The sequence below is a fragment of the Haliotis rufescens genome, unplaced genomic scaffold (genome assembly GCF_023055435.1).
Source record: "Haliotis rufescens isolate VD_foot unplaced genomic scaffold, xgHalRufe1.0.p SCAF_4, whole genome shotgun sequence".
NCBI classification, from domain to species: Eukaryota; Metazoa; Mollusca; class Gastropoda; order Lepetellida; family Haliotidae; genus Haliotis; species Haliotis rufescens.
The window spans coordinates 35,974,118-35,998,431 of NW_025964112.1; the positions used below are offsets into that span (position 1 = coordinate 35,974,118).

A 24,314-nucleotide genomic window follows, 5' to 3' on the forward strand; every position below is an offset into this window, starting at 1 on the left:
CATGTTGTCCCCGATACATCTACCTCTCCGTGTTCCAGGTTCACGGCCGGGTGTGGGACTGTGGCGGCAGGGGTGGGTACTGTGTGTGCGGGGTGGTCATCAAACACATGGGAGACATGGCGACCGTGGACATGTGTGACGGACAGAGTCCTAACGGCAGGGCAAAGGTCACCTTCCCGTCTCACGCCGTCAGCGAGGACATCAAGATCTACACCTCCCGCGATGACAGGGTGCTCACGGTAAGCTCCATCTGAAACTATTCATGTATCTGTCTGAATGGCAGTTGAACATTCCATGATACACTACAAGGACGAAACTCGACATGCAGAGTTGTGTCCCTTACCAACGGTCAAGGCTGGTCGCGGGTTCGAATCCACTGTCCCCCTCGGTTATAATCCGTGGTCTGTCAGCATTTTACTCATGCTCCTGTGTTTCATGAGAGTGGTGAACTTTGAAGACCTGTGACACTAGATTTTCTTTCAAAATAAACCTGGCACGTCGCATATACTTGAGATAATTTCAAGTGACCTTGACCTTGACCTTCAGATCTAACTCACTGTGGATAACGAGAGAGTGGATGCCACTTTATCAATAACTATCTTAGGATACTTCTATTAACCTATGCTTTTCAAAGGTCCAAAACTAGGAAATGTCAGTGCCAGTGAACCAAACTGGGTCCTTATCATTACATGCCCTTTTCTATTTAGTCAACTCTTTGGCCGTAAAGAATCATGCTGAAATACCATGCAAAAACATCTCTGATTTTAAGAATATATGAATAGATTCCAATTAAGAGCAAGATAAAAAAGAGTTCTCAGCTTGCCTGCCAAGGACACTTAGTTTGGAATCCCAGATAAGTCCATATAAAGTCCAAAACTAGCAAATGCAAATTCAATTTTATTTACATCATGTTATTCCGATACGTAAAGAGTCTGGGGATGCCTCTACAGATCACATCAGGGAAACTGTCTAACCAGCCAATCAGCGTCGAGGCTTCTAAATTCTGAATGAAGCATTCAGACAACCAAGCTGATTTCTGTATCTCGAGGGGCGGACGGGTAGCCTAGTGGTTAAAGCGTTCGCTAGTCACGCCGAAGACCCGGGTTCGATTCACCACATGGGTACAATGTGTGAAGCCCAATTCTGGTGTCCCCCGCCTTGATATTGCTGAATTATTGCTAAAAGTGGCGTAAAACCATGCCAACACTCACTTTGTATCTCGAAAACGAATTCAATCGGGGAGTTCCGAGTGCCAAAAAAATACACAGCCCGTGCATCCTTATTTAGATAAGGCAGTCACATTTCGCTCAGGGCTTGCATGACGACACCTTCTATGCCCTTATCCAATGGAGGTGTCTTCAGGCAAAGTGATGTCGTTTGGGAGTCAAATATTTTTAAGAAATTGCCAAAATATTGGTAGTGTCAGTGAACCAAACAGGGTCATTATCGTCGCATACACTTTCCACTCTGTGATGAACAAACTTTGATCGTGAGGAATCCTGTTGTGTCAGGTGCTGTTCGCTGACGGATTCAGGGTGCGAGTCAACATGGAGGAGTGGGGTCTGTCCGTCGTCGTCATGTTGCCGGGGCAGGAGATCCGCCGAAGTCGGGGTCTTTGTGGATCCTTTGATGACGACTCGAACAACGACTTCCATGATGGCAACGGCAACAGAATTAAAGCCCCGGGAGACTACGAGGCATCACTTCAGTTTGTTAAACTCTGGAGGTACGTGAAGTTCCATTGAAAGACCCGTGTTACACTTTTCATATGTCCCCAGCTCTCTATATTCTTTATCCCGTACCACGACGGCTTGGGACGTTGCTCATAATATCAACCACTGGTTTGTCTGGCCTAGATTCGACTTCGACGTTAAAACACAAACAATTACACCACTGTAAACCCTGCTTCCGTGGTCTATTGGTAGAGCGTCCGCCCGGAAAGCAGGAAGGGGCTCGATCCATCTTACCAAAAGTTGGTACTTGTTTTTACCCTGTCTGGCGCTCGACATTAATCAAAGACTGGTCGTCTCGGAGTCAGTATCTTGTGTCTGAGTGGGGTGTTCATGTTAATCTGCGGCATGGTATCTCAGTGGGCTTGCACTATTAAATCGGCATTAGACCTAAGTAGTACAAGCAGAAACACACACACCACACAAGTGCAATAATCTTGGAGGCGACGTTAAACCCCATTTGACCTCACCGCTTCTAGAGACATTCGATATACATTTTTCTTGGACATGTAAAACAAGTGTGAAAAAATGTAAAGAAAACAGTGTCTCGATAAAACGTTCCGTATCCATTTCCAACCCAGTACCTAGTCCTAGGCAGGCGACTATGCTTGTCGTAAGAGGCGACTAACGGGATCGGGTAGTCAGGCTCGCTGACTTTGTTCATGCATGTCATCGATCCCAATTGCGTGGATCGATGCTCATGATGTCAATCACTGGAGTGTCTCGTCCAGACTCGATTATTTACAGACCGCCGTCATATAGCTGGAATATTGCTGAGTGCGGCGTTAATCAACAAGCAAACCAACAAACCTAGTCCTAGGCATTCCGGGTTAGAATTGGTCACCGGCAACCTATGCTGGTCGTAAGAGGCGACTCAGTGGATCGAGTTGTCTGGTGACTCATTGATATAGTGTCAACCTTCCCCGACGCCGCGGACCGTATATCATAATATCAGTCACTGGCCCCTGGTTTATCTGGTCCAGACCCGACGTACAGACCGCCGTCATACAGCTTGGCTATTAAGTGCGGCTTCAAACAAGAAAAACAAACAAAAAAACAGTGCCTAATAGTATTAACAATCAAAATACTAGATGCAGGACAAACTCCAGGGTCCCTAGATAAAGAATAATATTTGCTATTCACATCATGTAGATGAACACACCTGGTCAGAGCAGTATGTTCGCTTTAGCCGACAATCGAAAATGAGACCTCGCCATATCCGGAGTTCATTATGTGTTCAGCGCCCTCTGTCCAGCCTCTAACAGAAACTGTTCTATCGACAGGGTCAATCCTGGAGAGAGTCTCTTCGACCTGCCCCCAGTGCAAACTGAATTTCCTCTTATCGAAGCACAATGTGACTGCTCCCCAAACAAACAAGGAGAAATTTGCCCACTCACCTCATCCTTCAAAGACATCGTCCCAACAATCCACACCTCAGAGGAAAGCACCCTTGCACTGTTCAAAGCCCAGTTTCCGGAAGTCGTGCACGACGGTGACCATGACATTGACAGAAATGGTCAAGGTTATAACACACCCCTTCCTGACCTCCCTCAGCGACAACCAAGAAGGAAGAAGAGACAAACTCTTGAAAACATACCCACTCTAAATTTTGAGATGGATGAAAGCTACGGTTCGCCCATCGCCGTTAGTGAAGGGTATTACTTTGAACCCGATTACAACACAGAGATCGGAGACCCGGAAGTGGCCCTTGATTGGCCGTCCAAATCAGGCATTTCTGAAGCGGAAGCCAGTAACGTATGCGCAAAGACCTTGTTTGACAATCCATTAGCATCGGCTTGTGGGGAATATCTTGGTGAAAAATTACAACTTGCCTACGATTACTGTATGACGGACATTCTTATAAAGGACGACTTGTCCTGGGCGCAGTACGGTATGCCTCTGTTGGAGAACCTGTGTGAGGCAATTATTCTGCGAGAGATTCATGGATTCTTGTACCCTGGTGACGCTTTACCACAATGGCCGGCGGATCTGGTCAATGCTTTCAACTGCCCAGAGGGTTGTAACCATGGCAACTGCACCAGATCCGGTTGTTTGTGTGAGCAGGGATACAGAGGAAGATCATGTGCCGAAGGTAATATGTTATCTTATTCTTAACTCATAATTCATGAAAGTATTTGCACTCTTCAAATAACAATGCCATAGTACTGGTTAAGCTGGGATCCGCGTCTCAATATCACAATATAACTGCTAAATTTGTTGACGATGAGCAGAAAGAAGAAAGAGTCGAAAACCAGTTTAACCTCAGGAAAGATTCATAATTCAAGTCTCGTTTGTGATTGATTGATTGATTGATTGATTGGAAGGATCCGTGGGTTCATGAGCCAGTTGGATGTCAGCTTTATATGAACATATATATAAAAGGATTCGGCAAAAAGACTTCTCAGAAATGTCGATCTTAGTAGAAGAAAACCGACACAGAATACAAATACACTCGATAGTACACCATTTGGGGTTTCGATGTCGTCGCGCTCAGAAACGACAGGATGTATAAAATAGTCCCAGCAGTATAATAGCGCGGCATTGATATTATATTTTCGAGCTATAGAAATCAGATGGGCTTGTCTGAATTTAGAAACATCGATGCTGATTGGCTGATTAGAAACTACACCTGACGATACTTCCTATGGGAGTGTCCTTCGCGCAGTGAAGTATCGGACCGGAGTGAAAGATGTGATTTTACTTATATTGGATTCAAACCTAGCCAATTTTTATCAACTTACTGCCATTTACACACTGACGTTTATCATAGTGAGGGTTCGATTCCCACATTTCCCCTAATTATGATTATTGGTTTATCAGCACCAAACTCGTGCTCGTTGGATTTACCACCGTGGTAAACATCCACGACCTGTATTACTTCGGGCTTTCCTCCCACATCCACCAGGCACACAGTGATATACAGTATTTTTTGTAACTGAAATACTGTTCAAAGCGGCGGTAAACCAGACCCACTTACTCACTTTTAGTTAGGTTAGAATAGGTCTTCAGCAACCCATTCTTGCCGTAAAAAGGCGATTATGCTTGTGGTAAGAGGCGACTAACGGGATCGGGTGGTCAGACTCGCTGACTTGGTTGATGCATGTCATTTTATCCCAGTTTCGTGGATCGATGCTCATGATGTCAGTAACCGGATTGTCTCGTCCAGACTCGATTATTTACAGACCTCCGTTACAGCTGGAATATTGCTGAGTGTGCGTTAAACAACAAACAAACAAACAAACAAACACTTTTAGTTAGATGTTACACGAATATGTAGTTTTATTTTCCGAAATGTTAAGGTAGAGAGGGAGATGCTGAAATGATATTTCAGCCGTTGACTTTAACAGTGCTGATTTCGTCACCATATCGTTCTTTGTAGTATCACCATCGACTTATAGCTGCTTTTATCATTTCTCGCTCACTCTCTCACTCACTAGCTCACTCATTCGGGATACTTCCGCTTGGTTTACATCGTTTACGTTTCTGTAGCAATAACTACAACAACTACTACGACAACTACAACTACAACAACACCAACTCCTACTACAACTACCACGACAACTACAACTACAACCAAAACACCAACTACCACCACTACTGCAATGCCGTCGACGACGGAGACGTTTGAGCTATGCGACACTCGCAACACCGACTGCTCAGTGGTAACCTTGGTCGTCCCCATGACGGACCGCTTACAGTGTAAAGTCACACCTGTCGCAGTGAGTAACTTTCAGAAGAACGCTGCATTGTCTGATCTTACAGATCAATAATACATAGAATATGTAGATTAAGCTACTATGTACAAACGGGAAGACTCGTATTTAATGTTACTGCAGTGGTCTATATTATACTGACCCGTGAAAATCTGGGTTAGAAGAGGGTCTTTAGCAACCAATTCTTGCTGTGAGAGGCGAATATGCTTGTCGTAAGAGGCGAGTAATGGGATCGGGTAGTCAGGCTCGCTGACTTGGTTGATGCATGTCATCGCATCCCATCAATCACTGGATTGTCTGATTCAGTCTCAATAATTATCAGACCGCCGTCATATAGCTGGGAGAGTAAAACAACAAACAAACAAACAAATTATATAATACTGGTCTGAACTTCTTGTTTGGAGGCTTCTCAGTTGCTAATATTTGTGATTTCTTCATGTTCTCTTGTAATTATGTCCTCGTGTAATAATGTCCTCGCGTGATTATGCCCTCTTGTAATTATGTCCTCTTGTAATTACATGTATGACCTCTTGTAATAATGCCTTCTTGCAATGATGGCTGCTTGTAATAATGTCCTCTTATAATAATGCTTCTTGCAATAATGTCCTCTTGTAATAATGTCCTCTTGTGATTGTGTCATCTTGGGGGTCACGAGTGGTCCAGTCGCCTAGGCATATTCAAACATAGAAACTTTGTGTAGCCAAGCTATTTGTGAAATGGTCGTTTTCATCAGAATATTCATCATTCCTGCCATCCTCTTCCAGATCCTCGACGGATACAAGCAACCACTGACAGCACCCATTGTTACTCAAAGCAGCAGTGACTCTGACGGCATGCTGAAGTGTACTCTTCCGCCAATAGAATCCCTCCGCCAGTTGTTCGTCTCTGATTTACCCATAGAAACACTAGTAATTGAGGTACATGTTTGTAATTATCTGCCATTTCTTTCACTTTTGCTAGGAATATGTTATAACATCTTGACAAATTTAGGGGTTCTTATTTTGCCCCCATGTTTTATTCTTTCTTTTGCAAACTTAAGGGCTTCTGATTTCGTTCCAGGAGATAAATATGAAAATTGAATTTCTATTGATTATGTCCGACAGGCTGTTAACATCGGTGGGGAGTCGGTTTCATCGAAGACCTTGACCCTACACGACTCCGTCTGCAGGGACTGTGGTGTGGACGGTCGTCAAGGTTGTAAGGTCAAGGTAAGGCGCAGATTGTGGAGGATATTATTGTTATTGGTATCAGATACAATGGCTGAAATATACGAGCCTCATTATTTAAACCAACAGATGCATTGTACTAGTTCATATAATGTACATAATCACAAGATGTTTTGTCATTATTTATTCTCGAAGCCTTGTTTTTAAAAACATTTCTTTCGACCAGGCTGATTCGTGTTTCATTGACTACGAGTGCCACTCCGCTATGGACGTCAACCCCAACGACCCCTGTCAGCAGTGTGTTGTCGGACTCGGACAGACGTTCTGGTCGCCAAAAATAGGTACGTCTAAACAGTCAGTCTGATCGTCAGCTACAGGAACAGGGACATTTACAATGTACGTCATATTAGACAGCAGGATTAACATGTACGACATAGGAGATAGTCTGATATAATGGTGATACGTCATAATAGTCGGACGCGTCGACAACTGTAAGTACGTCATCACAGGCAGGGTGACTGGTTGCCAACGTCATAAAATAAATACTGGCCGACGGCTATAAGTACGTCATGATAATCAGACGCGTCGATAACTATAGGTATGTCATCACAGACAGACAGAATGGTGGCCAATGAAAGATAAGTCATGACGTACATACTGGTCGACAACTGTCGAATCAGATAGAGTGGACAGCTATCAGTACGTTATGACTGACCGACATACTGGTCGCCAACTGTGCATAATATCATGACAGTCGGACAGTACGCCGTAAGAACGTCACAACAGATGCCGCGATCGACCAACTGTTTACTGAATGTTTCCTGTTGTCAGTTAGAATGTCTTGACCATTCCAGACAACCACCCTCCAGAGATCCAAGGTCCAGAAACGCCAACGGTTATATTCGCTGGTCAACAGGCCAGGGTGCATGTCAAGGCAACTGATCCCGAGGGGTCAAAGGTGATGTACAAGATTAACCGCCGGGATGCTTACATCACATCTGACGGCTACTTCCACTGGCGTTCAGAAACAAACACAGTCGATGGCGGCCCTGCAATGGAGGTGTTCGAGATTACAGCAAGCGATAACTGTAACGGCACGTCGAAGTTCTCCCTCGAGGTAACATCGACTTTCATAAGACGATTCCCAAATATACATGCAGCTCAGATACCGATATTTATTGTTATATCATAAAACAGTGAGTAACTTTGGTTTTACACCGCCTGGAGCTGTATTCTGGTTATATCACAGCCTGTCTGCTTGATGTGGGCGTAAAGCCCGAAGTTTTTATGCAGGTCAGACATTTACCACTTTGGTGAAACCCATGAGCTCTTGTGTTGACAAACCTAGATACATAATCGGGGCGAATCTGGAATTCGAACTATCATAGGTTTCTAGCACACTAAAGGGACGAAACTCTGCAAAGCGATTTGCGGCGCCTACAAGTGGGCCACCTTTCCCCTCATGAAAAGACTGTTTTTTATCCATTCTGTGTTCTCTCAAGGCGTTTCGGGGTCACAATACATCCCTTACACCTAACACAAAAACAGACGTCAGTGGGGATCGGATGACCGCAATGAGTGACCTTTGTCCAGTTTCAAAATGATCTTAGGGCTTAGACTGACGTGATACTGACGTGATACTCGTAGAGCTGAGATCGTATTGTGACTTGGGGACCTGGCTAAGAGTGTGACATCGTATCCCTTCTTCTGAACCAGCTAGATCCTGACTGCCTATAATTTGATCGGGCCAAGAAAACGTAAATTAGTGGTTGATAGTGTGAACAACCATTCTGGTTAGGGAGCCAATACAGTCAGCCACGCAGCTCTGAGTTTGATAAGTTCCCCCTGAAGCCATGGTGACTACGGATCCTGACCGTGTCACATTTAGATTTGTAGATGGTGCCTATTATTCTATCAATTACGCCTTGAAATAAATACCTTGAAGTTGTTGTCTTCAGGTGGTTGTCCTGACTTGCGAGTGCCTCAACGGCGGTGCCTGTGTCAACCACACCTTCCTCAGGAACAAGGACATCGACTACAGCTGCGTGTGTCCTCCAGGTTACACAGGTCAGTCACAAGGTCGATGTAATATGGGTCAAGTTCAAGGTTATAGGTCGGTACGCCATTACCGTAGCGAAATAACGACGTAAGTTGTCGACAAAAGAATACCATTTATATCACGTCTACCCTTATGTGTAGTCATTCAAAATAACATGTATAATAAGTCATATCTTTTTAGGAAAACGGTGTCAAATCAATGTGAACGAGTGCGCCTCCAACCCCTGCTTAAACGGCAACTGCATCGACGAGATCAACAGCTACACGTGCATCTGTGATCCGGGCTACAAAGGTGTGTGCATTGATGTAAATATAAAATATTAACTACAAATGAAACACTTAGTTTTATTTGAGACTTTAAAGCGGGAAAGGTAACATGCTATAGAAGAAGCCATCTCCAATGCCTGGTCTGCCAATTCCGATGGTATTGTGTCCACATCTGACCTGTGGCAATGACGTTGAGTTAAACGTTGGCCAACGTAAGGTCGACGGCTATGGAGATTGGCAACTCGCTGTTAAAACTACAGAACCTATGTCCAATGTCCAATGAATCAATTAAAACGGCCTCAGACCTTCTTATAATAAAGAGTGTTCCGCGTATTAGCCATTTTCCAGGGAAGTTTGTACAATTATTGCGTGTTGTTGAATGTTATCATGTGAAATATAATGGAATATAATTAAAAAGAAATTTAATATTTTTTTACATCAATTCAGTTTTATGATATCGCCCGTCCTGTTCGCGTTTCTTTTGGAGTTGAATATATTACCAATGTTGATTAATGCATACAACGAAGTGTCACGTCTATACGAATACATCCTGATTTGTCAGTACTTCATTTACAAAAGTACTATCCGTATTATTCACAAGAAACACCAAACCCAGCGCGTAGGTTGCCTTCAAGAGTGTTCTGGAACGTATAGAGTACAGACCCGTGTATTAACACAAGTGCAGTCACTTATTTCCCATTGATTATTAATTGTAAATGAGTCAGTTCGCCAGTTTTAGTCATGGAAGATGAGTCTATATTCCTGCCATATTCCCAGGTTATTCCTGTGATGTGATAGACGATATCTGCGCCACGGAGCCATGCTTCCCGGGGGTGTCCTGCTCTGGGAGGGGCAGTGTCTTCTCGTGCGGGCCGTGTCCCCCGGGCCTCACTGGGGACGGGAAGACGTGTGGGGGTAAGTATTTTTGTTATTTTTTTAAAACAGACCTAGTTGAACCGTTTTGACGCGGCATCGTGAATTATTGCATTGTGTAATTTCAAATATGCTTCAATCATTTGATACCTGATACAGAAATGGACGCATGCGCAGAGCTGCCTTGTTTTCCTGGAGTCGAATGCAGTGACCACCGAGCCCCGGATATCGGCTACTCATGTGGAGACTGTCCGCGGTTCTTCCGTGGTGACGGCAACAGCTGTCGAAGAACACGTAAATAATAATAATAATAATAATAATAATAATAATAATAATAATAATAATAATAATAATAATAATAATAATGATGATGATGATGATGATGATGATGATGGTTAGAATGGTGATAATGATGATAATGAAGGGAATGATGGAATTGTGAATAACCTGCCTGTGGTGATATTCTTTAAACATTCGTACATTCGGACAAATATTTTTCTTTCAAACTCGCTATTGACTTTTTTCCTTTGCTCTTCATTAACAATTAGCACCATACAAATATATATTAAGACTATTGATGCAACCCTTGCCATGTGGTGTACAGCTGAGTTGGCGTGCGACAAGGAGGTGTGTTCCCCCGTCGCTGATTGCGTGGAGGTCGACTACTACCCGGGGTACACGTGCGGCCCATGCCCGAACGGATACAGCGGAAACGGCAGTGTGTGTGAACGTAAGTCACGCGTCGGAGTTTTCTAGTACGTGGACTTAACGAATCCTCCTACCCCTTAAAATCAGGAATGTAGAAGAAATTTCAAGCTTTTGTTATCTTTACCGAGACTGATAATCAAACTTACGAAAACGAATCGAAAATTGTTGCCCTGCCTGATCCCGATACATTACCCAAGCTCAATGACCCGTAAATGCTCACCCAACCATGAGAGGTAGCTGTGATGAACGTTATTCGTAGCTTCCCTGGTACTTTAAGCAGTGTATGGCATTGTTCTCAAGTACGCACTAAATCGCTTAACTGCCAAATAAAAAAAGGTGAATTTGAATTATTTCTTTCTCACCCATCCGACCCTATTATTTTATACAAATTGAAGGGTCAAACTTATTTTTTCAATTTTTGGTTTGTCAGCACCATACCTGTTCTCGTGGGCTTCACAAATGATAAATGTCAAAGACCTGCCTCACTCTACCTTAGCTACCTTAAAGAAAGACTTCGAGTTATTTTAATACCCAACGGTCAATATATGGCTGAAATAGTGTCGATGTGACTTTAAATATTGACTCACTAACTCTCCCAAAGGTTGGAATCTGCATGCAACTTAAACACGTCATGGAATCTCCTTTCTTGTTTCTATCTTACACATCACTATAACTACCAGTTTGGACTTATGTGCAGAAAAAAACAAGTGACGCTTTGGGATTAGGCAGCGCTTTGAATAACCTTTCGGTGGTTCCCTTCTATATCTCTCAACCATTGTGCCTCTCTATGTCCAGCTATCTGCGAACCTGCCTGTCGAGGACGCCGTATGTGTGTTGGCCCCAACAGATGTGATTGCCCGGCGGGGTACACCGGGAGGAGGTGCCATCTCCGTGAGTACAGGGTTTCTTGTTTAACGCTGCACGCAGCAATATTCCAGTCATGAACGCAACAGACTGATTCAGAAACCAGAGACTACTCCAGATTGACTGAATGCGTGTCCTGATCACTGCTTCAATGCCTGTTGCTTCAGTACACGCAGTCGTCATACCCTTAATTATACTTAAAATCGTAAAGAGGCACGTGACGCGGGCAAATTGGCAGTGCAAATTTAATTCAAATCATTCAAACGCCGCTTTGTTTGTAAAATAACTATGATAAGTTAATGCCAATCAATCTAGCAGTATATGATTGCCCTAATGATATAGAGACAATGTCTCAGTTTCACATTGGGCATTACTACCCGTGAAGATCCAGATCCAGGGTCTTTAGGAACCTATGCTTATCGTAAGAGGCGACTAACATGGTCGGTTGGTCAGGCTCAATGACTTGGTTCATGCATGTCATCGTATACCAATTGCGTGGATCGATGCTCAGGATGTCAATCACTGGTTTTCTGGTCCAGACTCGCTTTTTTTAAAGACCGACGTCATATAGCTGGAATATTGCCGAATGTGGCGTTACACAAACAAACAAACGAGGCATTAGCTACAACGTGTAGATCAAGACTTAACAGGACACCAGATCGATGATTTATCTTTTATACTGAAATAACTAGTGTATTGTATTACAATGGCCAGGAAGATCTGACCTTACAATAACACTATCCATGTCTTTGGGCACTAGTGAGCCAATGTTACAAGGCACCGCAGTGCGTCACATGGCCCTGCCAGGAATCGCTGGCTCATGTCTTTAAAGTCAATGTTTATGACTTTGCTTACGAAGTACTCCAGGATGGTCATATTGCGGTCGAGACTTTTATTGAGGCTGAGTTTTGTATTTAGACTATGAGCTGTGTTTGTTTTCAACAACAACAAAAACACCACCCCCAATCCCCTAGAAATCAAATGCTCCAACCTTTATTTCGAGTTTATGTTTCAGCTGTGTGTGTTCCTTACTGTCGGAATGGGGGTGTGTGTTACGAGCCTAACAAGTGTCGGTGTTTCTCTGGATACACCGGGGATCAGTGCGAGCAGAGTGAGTAAAACCGCAGAACTACACAAAGCATTAATCTGTTTCTCAATAATGTACCAGACCCGTGAAGATCCGGGCTCGAATAGGTCTTCAGCAACCCATGCTTGCCCTAAAAGGCGGCTATACTTGTCGTAAGTGGCAACTAACAGGATCGGGTTGTCAGGCTCGCTGACTTGGATTCTGCATGTCGTCGTATCCCAATTGCGTGGATCGATCCTCATGATGTCAATCACTGGATTGTCTGGTCCAGACTCGATTATTTGCAGACCGCCGTCATATAGCTGGAATGTTGCTGAGTGCGACGTTAAACAAACAAACAAACAGTCAAACAAACAAACACTATGTTCCACGAAAACAAGATCTCGTTACTCCGCACATCTCATTTCCCGAACAATTTCGGTCCGGAATAGACAGAGTAGAGTTAAAATTATAATGTTTTAAACAAGTTAGTCGGGACAGGAAATAAATGCCGGATAACAGAGAGTGCCGGAGTACTCAGATGTCGGTTTACACAGAGTCAATTGTATATTAAACTGTCGGGTAAAAATAGCATACTGTTATAATATACATTTATATACCGCACATATCCAGGTGCTAGTATCTGCTCAAATGCGGTTTATTTGTTCCCCGTCCAGTAGATCCATTTGCATTTCAGTTATCATTCTCAACTCCCTCGGGAGTGTACAACCCAAGCGGGCCTAGGGTTTTTTTTGCATCCACCTCGCACATTGAGTACCCTTTCCCGGCTGGGTGAAATTGAAAATTGGATTTTACCAAAAGATTACAAACGTTATCAAAACGTTATTAGGCTGAAAACAGTCGCTGTTATACCACGGCGGTCGGTGGCCGGAAGACTGCAAACTTAAGATCTAAAAACAAGGCTATGATAACCGTATCAAGTACATCATCATCGAATAACTATTTCATGTTTGTTTCATTTTTTGCCACCATCAACACATTTTTTGCCTAGCAGTTCTACAACGGGTCGTTAAACAACAGATTTAATTTATTTGTTCATCCAAACAACATTTCTGTATTTTCTTCAGGTGTGTGTACGCCAGGGTGTCAGAATGGCGGGCGATGCTACACCAGGAACAGATGTCTGTGTCCCTACGGTTTCACAGGGCCAAGATGTGAACTATGTGAGTATTGAAGTTTTTTACTTTTTTTTGTGAACTTCATCAATATGACACCATCATCAAGTACAATACGCTAGGAATACAGGCATATATACTTCCGTCACACATATATCTGCCACGTACCTTACATTAGCAGCAAAGGGTGAACAGTCGATCCAAATGTGTAGTACAAACTTCAGTCTGAATATTTCCTATAACCATAGTGCGTTGCCGTTATTGCTGGAAGCGCTCGTAATATATGACGTTTTCATCCATATGTATGTTTGTAATTCGCTTTTTTATGTTGCAATACTTCAAAGAATCCTTTTAAGTGTAGCATTTGTCTTTTGTATATTATATCCACTTTTTGAGGTATTTATGTTGTTATAGAATTTATTTTTGGGCCGCACACAGCAATAGTCCAGCTATACGTCGGCGGTCTGTAAATAATCGAGTCTGGATACTCATTCAGATTACCGGAAGCCGACTCAACGTCATGTTTCAAAGTATTTTTATCGTGACAATGTAAATGAATTTTTGTGTAGCTTTTATGCTTGCGCAAAAGTTCATCAGTTCAGAGTCTATGGTAAGGAGCAAATGGATTGTCATTTCATGGATATTCATGTATCAATATTTCTCATTATGTTGCAGCTGCTGATTCTGTTGTTTTATCTTTACGTTTTGCTCATAATATGTTACATGTTTCCTTGATTTCAAACTACATGCACATTTGCGGGATGCAACGGCATATTCTGAAATACTTTGCTACAACATTACAAAGTCCGCAAATGGTGTTTTATCGGAGTTCACATTGCAGCTATCGTGTAGGGAAGAAATTAACGGTTATCAAACTGTACTTGAAAACACGTACCTTCAAGATGAAATGATAACAGACAAAGATTATTTTCATTCATGAAACATGCCTATGCTTGTTGCTACAGTAGGTCAAGGTAGTACCCTCGTCATTTCTTCACGTGTATGTATACACTACGTGCCCTCATCACACGTGGACATGACCGCTTTGGGTGTAGTAATGACGTGTGTCTACAGTCGTCAAGCAATGAGATGACGTCACATACAACTCGCGGAAGTCCAGTCAGCCCAACTCCGCGCATGGATTTTGTGCGAACCCTACCGTTGTCTTACACTGAAGCAATGTGTGGAGCAGAAGCACGAGTAATATCTGTTATGTAACCTTAGCGTTCATTGGTCAGAGTACCCACTGGTTTCCCTCTCGCCGTAATCAGGCAGCCGCCTGATTCGTTGTTTGAAAATAGTACTACAATGCAAAGCGACCGTGTGTATTCACAGATAGGGGAGGACAGTAGTGTATACCCGTGAAGGCATGGCGATGATGTAGTACTGGCGTTCCCTTCTATGCTGTGGGACTTGATTTGATTTTGTCTCCTGTTTTCTGTATATTGTGTCTATCCAATTTCATCATGCCACACCTATACCTTCATGCATGTGTCGACAAATATGGCTGTCGTGTAATAGTAAACTGTAGCCTGTATACCTCCTTATAGAGTATTAACACGTGAGACAGCGCCTGGCGTGACAGGCGCATTGGCAGGCACCTGGTAAACACTTAAGCACCGCTATCTGCATATTTCAATATAAAACAGCATTTTTTTAAAATCGTATCCTGTTTATTTTCTGACGAAATATTTCGTGTTTGTTTACAAAGTGACATACCCCTGTTGAATTAGAGAAACAGAAATAGATTATGCGATGGCATATTATGTAACTATTCCCGGCATGGAAATATATATTTGACTACCCTTTCACATGCTACTTCTGCTTTTTGCATTATTATTATTATTATTATTATTAAACGCTGCACCCAGTCATTGGTGCTACCAGTAACAACATACATCCTTATTATACCAGCTTATCATCAGGTGTCGGTTGTATCCCAGATATTTTATGAAATTAAATTAATTTCCTATGAAGAGATTTCAAAATGTACATGGAAAGTAGAAACATATGAAAATAAGAAAGTGGTGGCGCTTAACTTTTTTCCAGGAGTATAACATGAACATCAAGTCTATTCTGATTTCTGCAGTGGCATGTCGAAGGCCTTGTCAAAATGGCGGAGTCTGTATTGGGCCTGAGAGATGTCGCTGTGAGAAGGGCTGGAAGGGACAATATTGTGAAATTCCCATGTGTTACCCGCCATGTTTTAACGGAGGCACGTGCATAAGACCACACGAGTGCGCATGCCCACCAGGATATTCCGGTCGCTATTGTCAGGAAGGTATACGATTTTGAGCGTTCATGTGTTGCCATGTTATGTGCCGTCTGCGTCCCGAACTGCGTTTGTTTGGCCAGAGCAAGGGACAAATATGATTTTGTACGTTTATTAAGATCGCAAGTCAAAGCACTGAAATATCAGTACGCGCACAAATTGTAAGGCAGCCATGTTTGTTCCTTGGCCTACCGGCTATTTCATGTGACCGTCACCTTGTATACGGTAGGGGTTGCAACGATACATGTAGACGCGATTCGGTTCATATTTTACTCACGATTAGGCATTTCGCGATAATCTTCGATTTAATATTTAGTGTCAGTAAAATCGGCTATTCAGTCAAAATGTACAAGAATGCCATCTTTTGTCGAGGTCCCCACGTCGAACAAAACTGCTTTATGTACCGACCATTTGATATTCTTGGTGTGGAGAAGGGAGGGGTGGGGGTTCTGAGATTCTTTACGAAACCAAAAAACTGTCCCCGAAAATTTTTGAAAACGTTATTTTGATTCAGACTCTTGAAAAAAGAATTGCCGACCACAAAAAAATAAAGTAAGGCGCTTTATATTTTTTTTTAAAAAGGAAAAAAAAGATTCAGGCCCATAGTTTTAAATAAAAACGTGTCAGGGCGGAATAATAGGTTCTAAGCCTAGCAAAAAAATAAATTGTGAAAGTTTTTAAAATTTTATTTTCAACATAAACTCCCTGCTTTTCAAATACACTTCTCATATCGATAGTGAAGCTGTTCAAATCCAGTCAGGAAGACGTTTTCTGAAGCCACCCTGAAAAACCCATTCACGGCAGCTTTGAGGTCATCGTTGTCGTCATAGCCCTTTCAGTTTAGGAAACAGGTGGAAATCACTTGGTGCCCGGTCTGGCGAGTATGGAGGTATAGGAAGCACTTCGAACCCACATTGTTGCACAGCAGCCTTTGCAAGTCGGGAGGTGTGAAAAGAGGCATTGTCATGAAGAATTGAAACTCAAGCAGTCAGCATTACTCGGCGTTTTTCTTTGATAGAATCTCTCAGGCAATGAAGCAAATCAGCATAGTAGGCCCCGGTCATCGTCTGTTGACTGTCTAAGTAATCGATAAGGATCACACCCTTTGCATCCCAGAACACAGTGGCCCTTACTTACTTCACTGATCTTGAAGATTTGAATTTGTTTGGTGCCGGAGAAGTAGAACGGTGCCGTTCCATGGATTGACGTTTTGACTCGGGATCATAGTGGTAGACCAATGTTTCATCACCCGTTACTAATCTCTTTTTGAATTTGACGAAATCCTCCAAAATTAGCTCTAAATTGTCTCTGGCATTGTCAGTTCTTTTCCCCTTAAGATCAGAATTTAGAACTTTGGCACCCAACGGGCAGATATCTTATTCATCTGTAAATGTTCATGAATAATGGTTTAAATGAATCCATGGCTCAGACCTGTGTCTTCCTCAAGTTCAGCAATGGTAATACTTCTATATGACAGTATAAGTTTTGCTATCTCCTTGATTGATTTTTTCATTGATGGAAGTTGAGGGACGTCCAGATCAAGGGTCATCATCTTGCTTGTTCTCCCAGCCTTAAACATAGCTGCCAGACGTTTAACAGTGGAATAGCTAGGGCACTTATCCCCATTCACTTGATACATGAGGTCATGAACTTCTTTGAGAGTACGTTTCTCTAAAGCCAAAAGCTTGATGACTGCTCGGTACTCGTTCTTTTCCATTTCTGTGTCCATTTGGACCCCAATCACATTCAACTGGCTGTCACTAATATACAAACGGCCTCAAAGAACACTTGCAAAGAACTACTCAAACAATGTACTACATTGAACAGTTCACTTTGTTATGGCCCATAGTTGAAAGTTAGTCAGGCTTAGAATTTTTTTACCAGCCCTCGTAGATATAGCTCCCTCCTTTCGAATATCCAATGGTCGGTCCCCTACAAGTACCAATTCTACACCGAAAGGCTGCCATCTGAAACTATTATAGCATAAGTTGATCATATCGGTCATATTGATCACAGTCAGGAGTACTATGAGACGAGAAGGGACCCGAAGAAACATGTACATAGATAATATTGATTCTAAATTCGGTTTTGCAGCAAATACTCAGTATGTATGTAGATATTGGAGAGATTAAGCAAAATTCTCCTTATGAAAATTTGTTAATTAAATAAAACAGAAAAACAACTGCTCCTACGGGCCTGAAGTGTTCCGATGCAAATCTGGGTTCCACTCTATAAAACCGTCTTAGCGCTGTGACTGGGGTATGTCTGTGCTAAATTAAAACTAAATGTAACTGATTTACTATAGTCTTAGCGCTAAGATCGCTTTGTTGAACAGGGCCCTGAACGTTTCCCCTATTGTATACACGAGTGTGGTACTTGCAGCTCAGAAATGTCCTCGAAAACAAAAGTATAATGAATTAAAATTAAAATATAATTATCTTAATTACTTCATCACATATTTGTGAAATGCATTGTTTTTTGTTATTAAGTCCAAAAGTAGTATTCATGTGATTCTCAGCGATAAAGTCATATAATGTAGGTTTATCCTTTTATGATAGCTGTATGAACATACTGATATTTACTGTGAATCAGTGTAAAGAAATTAGTTAAGACATCTTTCGATGCAATAATTATATTTCCATGTTAATTTCCATCTCTCAACTATGGAATACTGTAAGGGTAATCAGCGTTCCTGAGATTTTTTAATCAAGCACGTTTTACATTGAAACCGGTTCCCAAAAGTTGAGATTTTAAACACGCGAAAAGGGGAACATGATCCTTGCAGTACTCCATACTGAGCAAAGTTAAATGTTAACAAAACAAAATAAGACCTTCTTTAAACAACTATGTCGATAATCTGACAGAGTAAAGTGTTGATTTCCATGTCTATACAATAATAAACGACCAAAAAGATCTGTCATAATAATTTCTCTTCCCCAGCCATCTGCATTCCGCCTTGCCTCCATGGTGGCAAGTGTAAAAGGTTTAACGTGTGTAAATGTGGATACGGTTACACAGGGGAGAGGTGTGAACGAGGTGGGTCTGCTACCAAACTGCGCCAGCGATTTTTACGAACCTTGAACACTTTGTTCGGTTATCTCCCCTTGCGCCCTATTGGCCAAAGGTATTAGAACGAATATCACATTGCGCCAGCGATTCTTGATAAACAAATCTTTATCAAAATCTGCTTTATAAGTCCCGTGTAGGTTTCATTTCGACCAATGATCTTAAAATGTTTATGAACACAAGTTTGTGATGAAAAAAATGGAAGGGCGAATTAGATCTAAAGTGGTATTAGTGCTGTCCACAATCAGATTGTGTCATATACAGTTGGCTCCCTTTTCTGAAGACCACATCAGCCCTAGAAGTGTGCCGATATCTTTCTGCGCCTGCGATTCTTGCAAATTCAGCTTGACAAGCTCTATCGTACCTGTTCTATAGTGTTGTTGTTGCTGTTTCTTCTTGTGCAGTTGTTGTAAAGGTGATAGTATCTCTACTCTTTAAATCTTGTTCTAACATCTCTGGGATGGAGGCATATTAGCAGTACATCTTCAGCTTGGAACTAACACTCTCTATCAATGCTCTTCATCATTCTCTTCGTGCGAGCCCTCTAAAGCATGTTAAACCATGTCAATTACCGCTATTTCATATGACATTCCATCAATTAAGTCATGTCAATTAACACTATTTCATATTACATTCCACCACATCCCAGTTAACGTAACGTTCTTGAAGTCACCTCAGATGATGTCATATACTGATTGTGTGCGGTTGTCTCCCCTTACCTAGCATCCTGTCGCCCTAAGTGTATGAACGGAGCGAAGTGTGTGGGTCCGGACCGGTGCTCCTGTCCCTCAGGATGGTCAGGAAGGAGATGTGACAAAGGTAACATTGAACAGTGTGTGCTGCACGCCGTTAAGGCAAGCCGTTATCCTATGTATTATATGTTTGTTTGTTGTTTGCTGTCGTACTCGGCAATATACGCCTGTATGACGGCGCCCTGTAAAGAAACAAGCAAAAACAAACCAGTGATTGATGTTATGAGCACCAATCGGCGCTGTCAGAGTACGATGACACGTTCCCAGCGAAGTATAGCCGAGGCCAACCACTTATTCATTATGTCTCCTCGTAACAAAAGCATACTAGGTTACCGGGGACGCTGAGTTTTCACATTTAAGGTGCAATTATTGATATCGTTAGTACTTTTTATGATATCTTTCAATGAGTTTCATTTTGTCAATGAATAACATCTTTTTTATGATACCGATATTGGTATTACGAAATATGTGCATATTGAGGATATCAATAATTGAATTAATGATATCATGACATGAATGTATTATAATTATTATGTAGCGTGTAAATTAAAATAATAAAACACATATCGCGACATTATCAAACAATATAGGATATCATTAAATAATATCGGGATATCTTCAAATTTATTTGGATATCTTCAATTTTATTTTTGATACCAGAAACGGGTAGACCGGAGGTTGTCAATAAATCAGTGTATATCTGTAACTGAATGATATCAGTAAGTTAAATGTTCATATAGTTGACATGTTTGATGATATCAGGTACACATTGATTGATATCAATATGTGAATTTCTAATATCACACCCAGTACAATGAGAAATGTTGTCAAGATATCAGGAATCATTTTAAGATGTGGAACATTTCGTTACACGGGCTGACAGATTATTTCAACATCCCTTCTTTCGTCAGCTGTGTGTCATCTGTCGTGCCAGAACGGAGGGGTGTGCTTCAAGCCAGACATCTGCGTCTGTAGGCGGGGGTACGCCGGGGCCAGCTGCCAGAAACGTGAGTCAGCATGTGGAATGGACATGTGATATAGGAAACGCAGGTTTTATGTCAAATTCTCCTTTGATGCTTTGCATCATATGACAAGGTGTAATATATGCTGAGGAATGTTCTTGCCCTAAATGTGACACTACACTTCAGTGGTTTATGAGTGTGTACCGTCATCATAATGAAGGATTTTCTTAATATTGTGGCAAATGATTCAGAAATTATATTTATTAATTCTAAGTTGACAGTGGTCTCTGTGAATGGCTGGCTTTCTATATATTTCAATAGTTTCGTTTTTTCCAGTGATGTTGGTATGGAGAATTTTGGTCTGTTGCCAGCAAATGTCGTAGTCAGGAGGGTCATAATATTGTTATGTTTGTACATCAGGCGAACCTTTTGCACACATATAAGCACGTATGCATATTAAGTCAATACTGGCCACCTAATGAAGGCAACCTGGAAAGTCGATGTGAAGAATAAAGTGGCTGTTATTCATAAACAACTGTCACGTTGTCAACATCTGCCATGTTTCGTTTCGACTATACGCGCCGGAAGTGGAGAGTAGTCCGGGGAGACAACTCTGTCGATTTTTTGGGGGGGGATTTCTAATAGACCCCATTGCAATGCAAGGGGCGGTCGGGTAGCCTAGTGGTTAAAGCGTTCGCTCGTCACGCCGAAGACCCGGGTTCGATTCCCGACATGGGCACAATGTGTGAAGGCCATTTCTGGTTTCCCCCGCCGTGATATTGCTGGAATATTGCTAAAAGCGGCGTAAAACCATACTCACTCACTCCCCATTGCAATGCTTTGCTGCAAAAGAATAGAGGTATTTCAAACATAATTTCGAAAAATGTACCTTTCATTTCAAACTGAATGCGTTTGAGTGAGATTTTTAATAGGGCGCTCTTAGGTTCGACGGAGTTTCTTTATTAGAAATTGGCAATCTTGTTGTCAGTAGTCCAGCAACCGCAACGCGTTATTACGCAACGTTTTTTTACGTAAAATCAGTTTTTGAAATTGCCTACAGGTCGAGAGAGAGCGTGAATCAAAAACTCAATAACTCTCATGATTTCTGCTTGCAGCGTTATGTTGGCCCCGATGTCGTCACGGGGGTCGGTGCATTGCCCCGCAGACATGTCGCTGTAGACGGGGTTTCAGAGGACGTTTCTGTCAGCGGAGACTAAGATGGGTAAGAGAGGATGCTGAGATAACGGCGTCCTAATTATCTAAACATAATAATCTCTTTCAAACTCCGACGGCCACATTTTCTAAGAGATGGCTCGACCAAAACACAATCTGCCAGTATCATATGAAAGTTTCTGAATACCAAATGTGTGAAAATATATTTCAGCTTCAAACGATGTTCCAATCGCTTCGAAAGTTTGGTCATCGGATAAACATTTAGATCGTAATGCATAGAAAAGATTCCTGTCATAGATCATTGGAACATTTCATAATAAAAATTATTTACTATCAGTTACAGCCGACCTTTCTCATTTTATAAATCACGAAATAAATGCATCATAAAATTAATGCGAGACGCGACTTCAAATCAGATATTAATGCGAGATATGTCCACGTGCCCTATCCTCTTCTAAAACAAATTAAATTTCAACTTTAAGGCATCATTTTAAAGAGTGAAAGCCTGTCGCGTTGTACGCATTAATTTCTGCTCGCATTAATTGTTTATTAGTAGCAGTTTGTTGTATCCTAACGGACGTGTTGCAAGGCCGATTCAGAGAAGGCAAGTTGTCATTTGTGTTCTTGTTTGCGTGATGAGAGCTGTGCTGTCTTGTTCGTTAGACCCACTTGGTAGATATGGTCTATATGGTCAATGAAACCAAAAGTTAAGATACATTACTAGTGAATGTAATTGACGAAAGTGGGACCTTTATCCTGTTTAAATTTAAACAAATGTAAAGGAGTTGTTCAGGTCATGAAAAATATTGCCCATACAATTAGCATTGATTTACCTCAAATCATTAATATTAATATGTTTGACGCGCGGTTTGAGTGATTTGCACTATACATGTATATTAACTATATTTTACTTTTCATTTATATCAAGAACGAGCCTAATCACTTTCCACAGAGAAGGAAAAATCTAGAACAAGCACAAGCAAATAATGTCCAGTGACGTAAATAAATATATAGGTCTTAGATAGATAATTTATTCATACAAAACTGAGACCACAGGCCCATAGTATTCAGCATTTAGGTTGTAGATATTTAATATAAATTAATTTATAACTGACATAGAATTATAAATATACATGGACAATGGATAATACCTATCTTAACTGAAGATATAAATAGATAGAAAAAATGTATACTAGATATTTGGAGTCTTGATAATATACGCTTTAGATTATCATATTTACAGCCTATTAACAGGAAGTGATTCATCTTCAATAAGGTCTAGATTACATTCAGTGCAAAATATTAATTGTCTATGGTTTTTTCTGTGTCTTCCCGTTCAATCATTAGTTTGTGGGAACTACATCGAAAGAGATTCTATTTTAGATTGACATCAAAAGATAAGTTTCTGTGTCTATATAGATCTTGTCATTTAACCAACTTAAATCAAATGGAAATAAAAAGACTCACCAATGTACCAATGTTACATATTGCCTTCCTAAATAACATAACAACATCCCTACATGTCCCGAATTTTCCTCCTAGGGCAGGCGGATTGAGTCCTATAATGGAAAATCGTATGTGAAAATACGAATGATGTTGAAATGCCTTGATAAGAACTGCGCAAAGTCGGCGAGTCGTGAGTTGCCAATGCTATAGTGTCTAGTCGCTATTCTAAACCATTTGTGTCATTTATATAGTGTCCAGATTGATTCTAACTGATCCACATCATGTAGAAAACTTAGAAAGTGGATTAATCCCGATTGATGGGGACAAATAACAACGAATAACTGTCTGATAGCAAGATATGAGAGTAGGCATAGAAGCACATGTAGATAGCGATATCCTAATGGTTGAGGTAAGTCCTTACACACATACATAGCCGCTGCTATGGTAGATAAAAGTTGTGGTGAAGGTTTTTGCCTTTGATATACACTTTGAAAAAGTGTTGCTGGTATTATATACATGTATATATGCTTTGTAAAATGCTCTTGTACGCATAATCCTGTTTACGTGTTATGTGTTTGTTGACGTCATATTTATATATTTATATCCCTTCATGATGTTAATTTTGTTGCTTGAGCAGTAAATAGTAAATATCGAAAGTGATATAGCTTGTAGTCATGATTTTGTTGACGTTATTCGCCGTCAAAGGTCAAGGACGATGGACGCAATTTTCGACATCATCCAACACCAAATTAAAGTTTATGTTGCTAGTGTGCAGGGATATGTATTGCCCGACAATCCTTTATATACATGTATGTTGTACTTGTATGTGTGTATAGTGAATGTGGCACGTGGCTTTTGTCTTGTGTCTTGTGTCTTGTGTTACAGATGGAAAATGCGTTAGAGTAGATCGTCTTTCTCCTATCACTAATTGCGAAATTAAGTCCGTTTAAGTGTCTAAGGTACACAGAGGTTGAATGTCATGATTTTATCCAATACGGAAATTCTAAAACATTTACTTCCTTAGCAATTTAAAAGAGTTTACAAGAGTTAGAAAAAGGTGAA

General features: G+C 41.4%; 1 protein-coding gene across 4 annotated transcripts in view; it reads left to right on the plus strand.

The window, feature by feature from the left end:
- Positions 1-24,314, plus strand: part of LOC124134712 (von Willebrand factor D and EGF domain-containing protein-like) — a 116,534-nt gene that overhangs the window by 87,905 nt on the left and 4,315 nt on the right. For 2 of the 4 annotated variants that reach the window (XM_046499752.2, XM_046499753.2), the window contains exons 13-33: positions 39-239; positions 1,512-1,726; positions 3,014-3,822; positions 5,220-5,449; positions 6,208-6,360; positions 6,547-6,651; positions 6,836-6,950; positions 7,464-7,726; positions 8,568-8,676; positions 8,849-8,959; positions 9,712-9,849; positions 9,967-10,101; positions 10,412-10,537; positions 11,311-11,406; positions 12,395-12,490; positions 13,534-13,629; positions 15,671-15,862; positions 18,794-18,889; positions 19,643-19,738; positions 20,583-20,678; positions 21,749-21,855. In XM_046499752.2, the coding sequence (XP_046355708.2) occupies positions 39-239; positions 1,512-1,726; positions 3,014-3,822; positions 5,220-5,449; positions 6,208-6,360; positions 6,547-6,651; positions 6,836-6,950; positions 7,464-7,726; positions 8,568-8,676; positions 8,849-8,959; positions 9,712-9,849; positions 9,967-10,101; positions 10,412-10,537; positions 11,311-11,406; positions 12,395-12,490; positions 13,534-13,629; positions 15,671-15,862; positions 18,794-18,889; positions 19,643-19,738; positions 20,583-20,678; positions 21,749-21,855 (3,585 nt within the window). Of the gene's footprint in view, positions 1-38; positions 240-1,511; positions 1,727-3,013; positions 3,823-5,219; positions 5,450-6,207; positions 6,361-6,546; positions 6,652-6,835; positions 6,951-7,463; positions 7,727-8,567; positions 8,677-8,848; positions 8,960-9,711; positions 9,850-9,966; positions 10,102-10,411; positions 10,538-11,310; positions 11,407-12,394; positions 12,491-13,533; positions 13,630-15,670; positions 15,863-18,793; positions 18,890-19,642; positions 19,739-20,582; positions 20,679-21,748; positions 21,856-23,348; positions 23,443-24,314 lie in introns of all 4 variants that reach the window. The other 2 variants (XM_046499751.2, XM_046499754.2) reach the window with 2 other exon arrangements.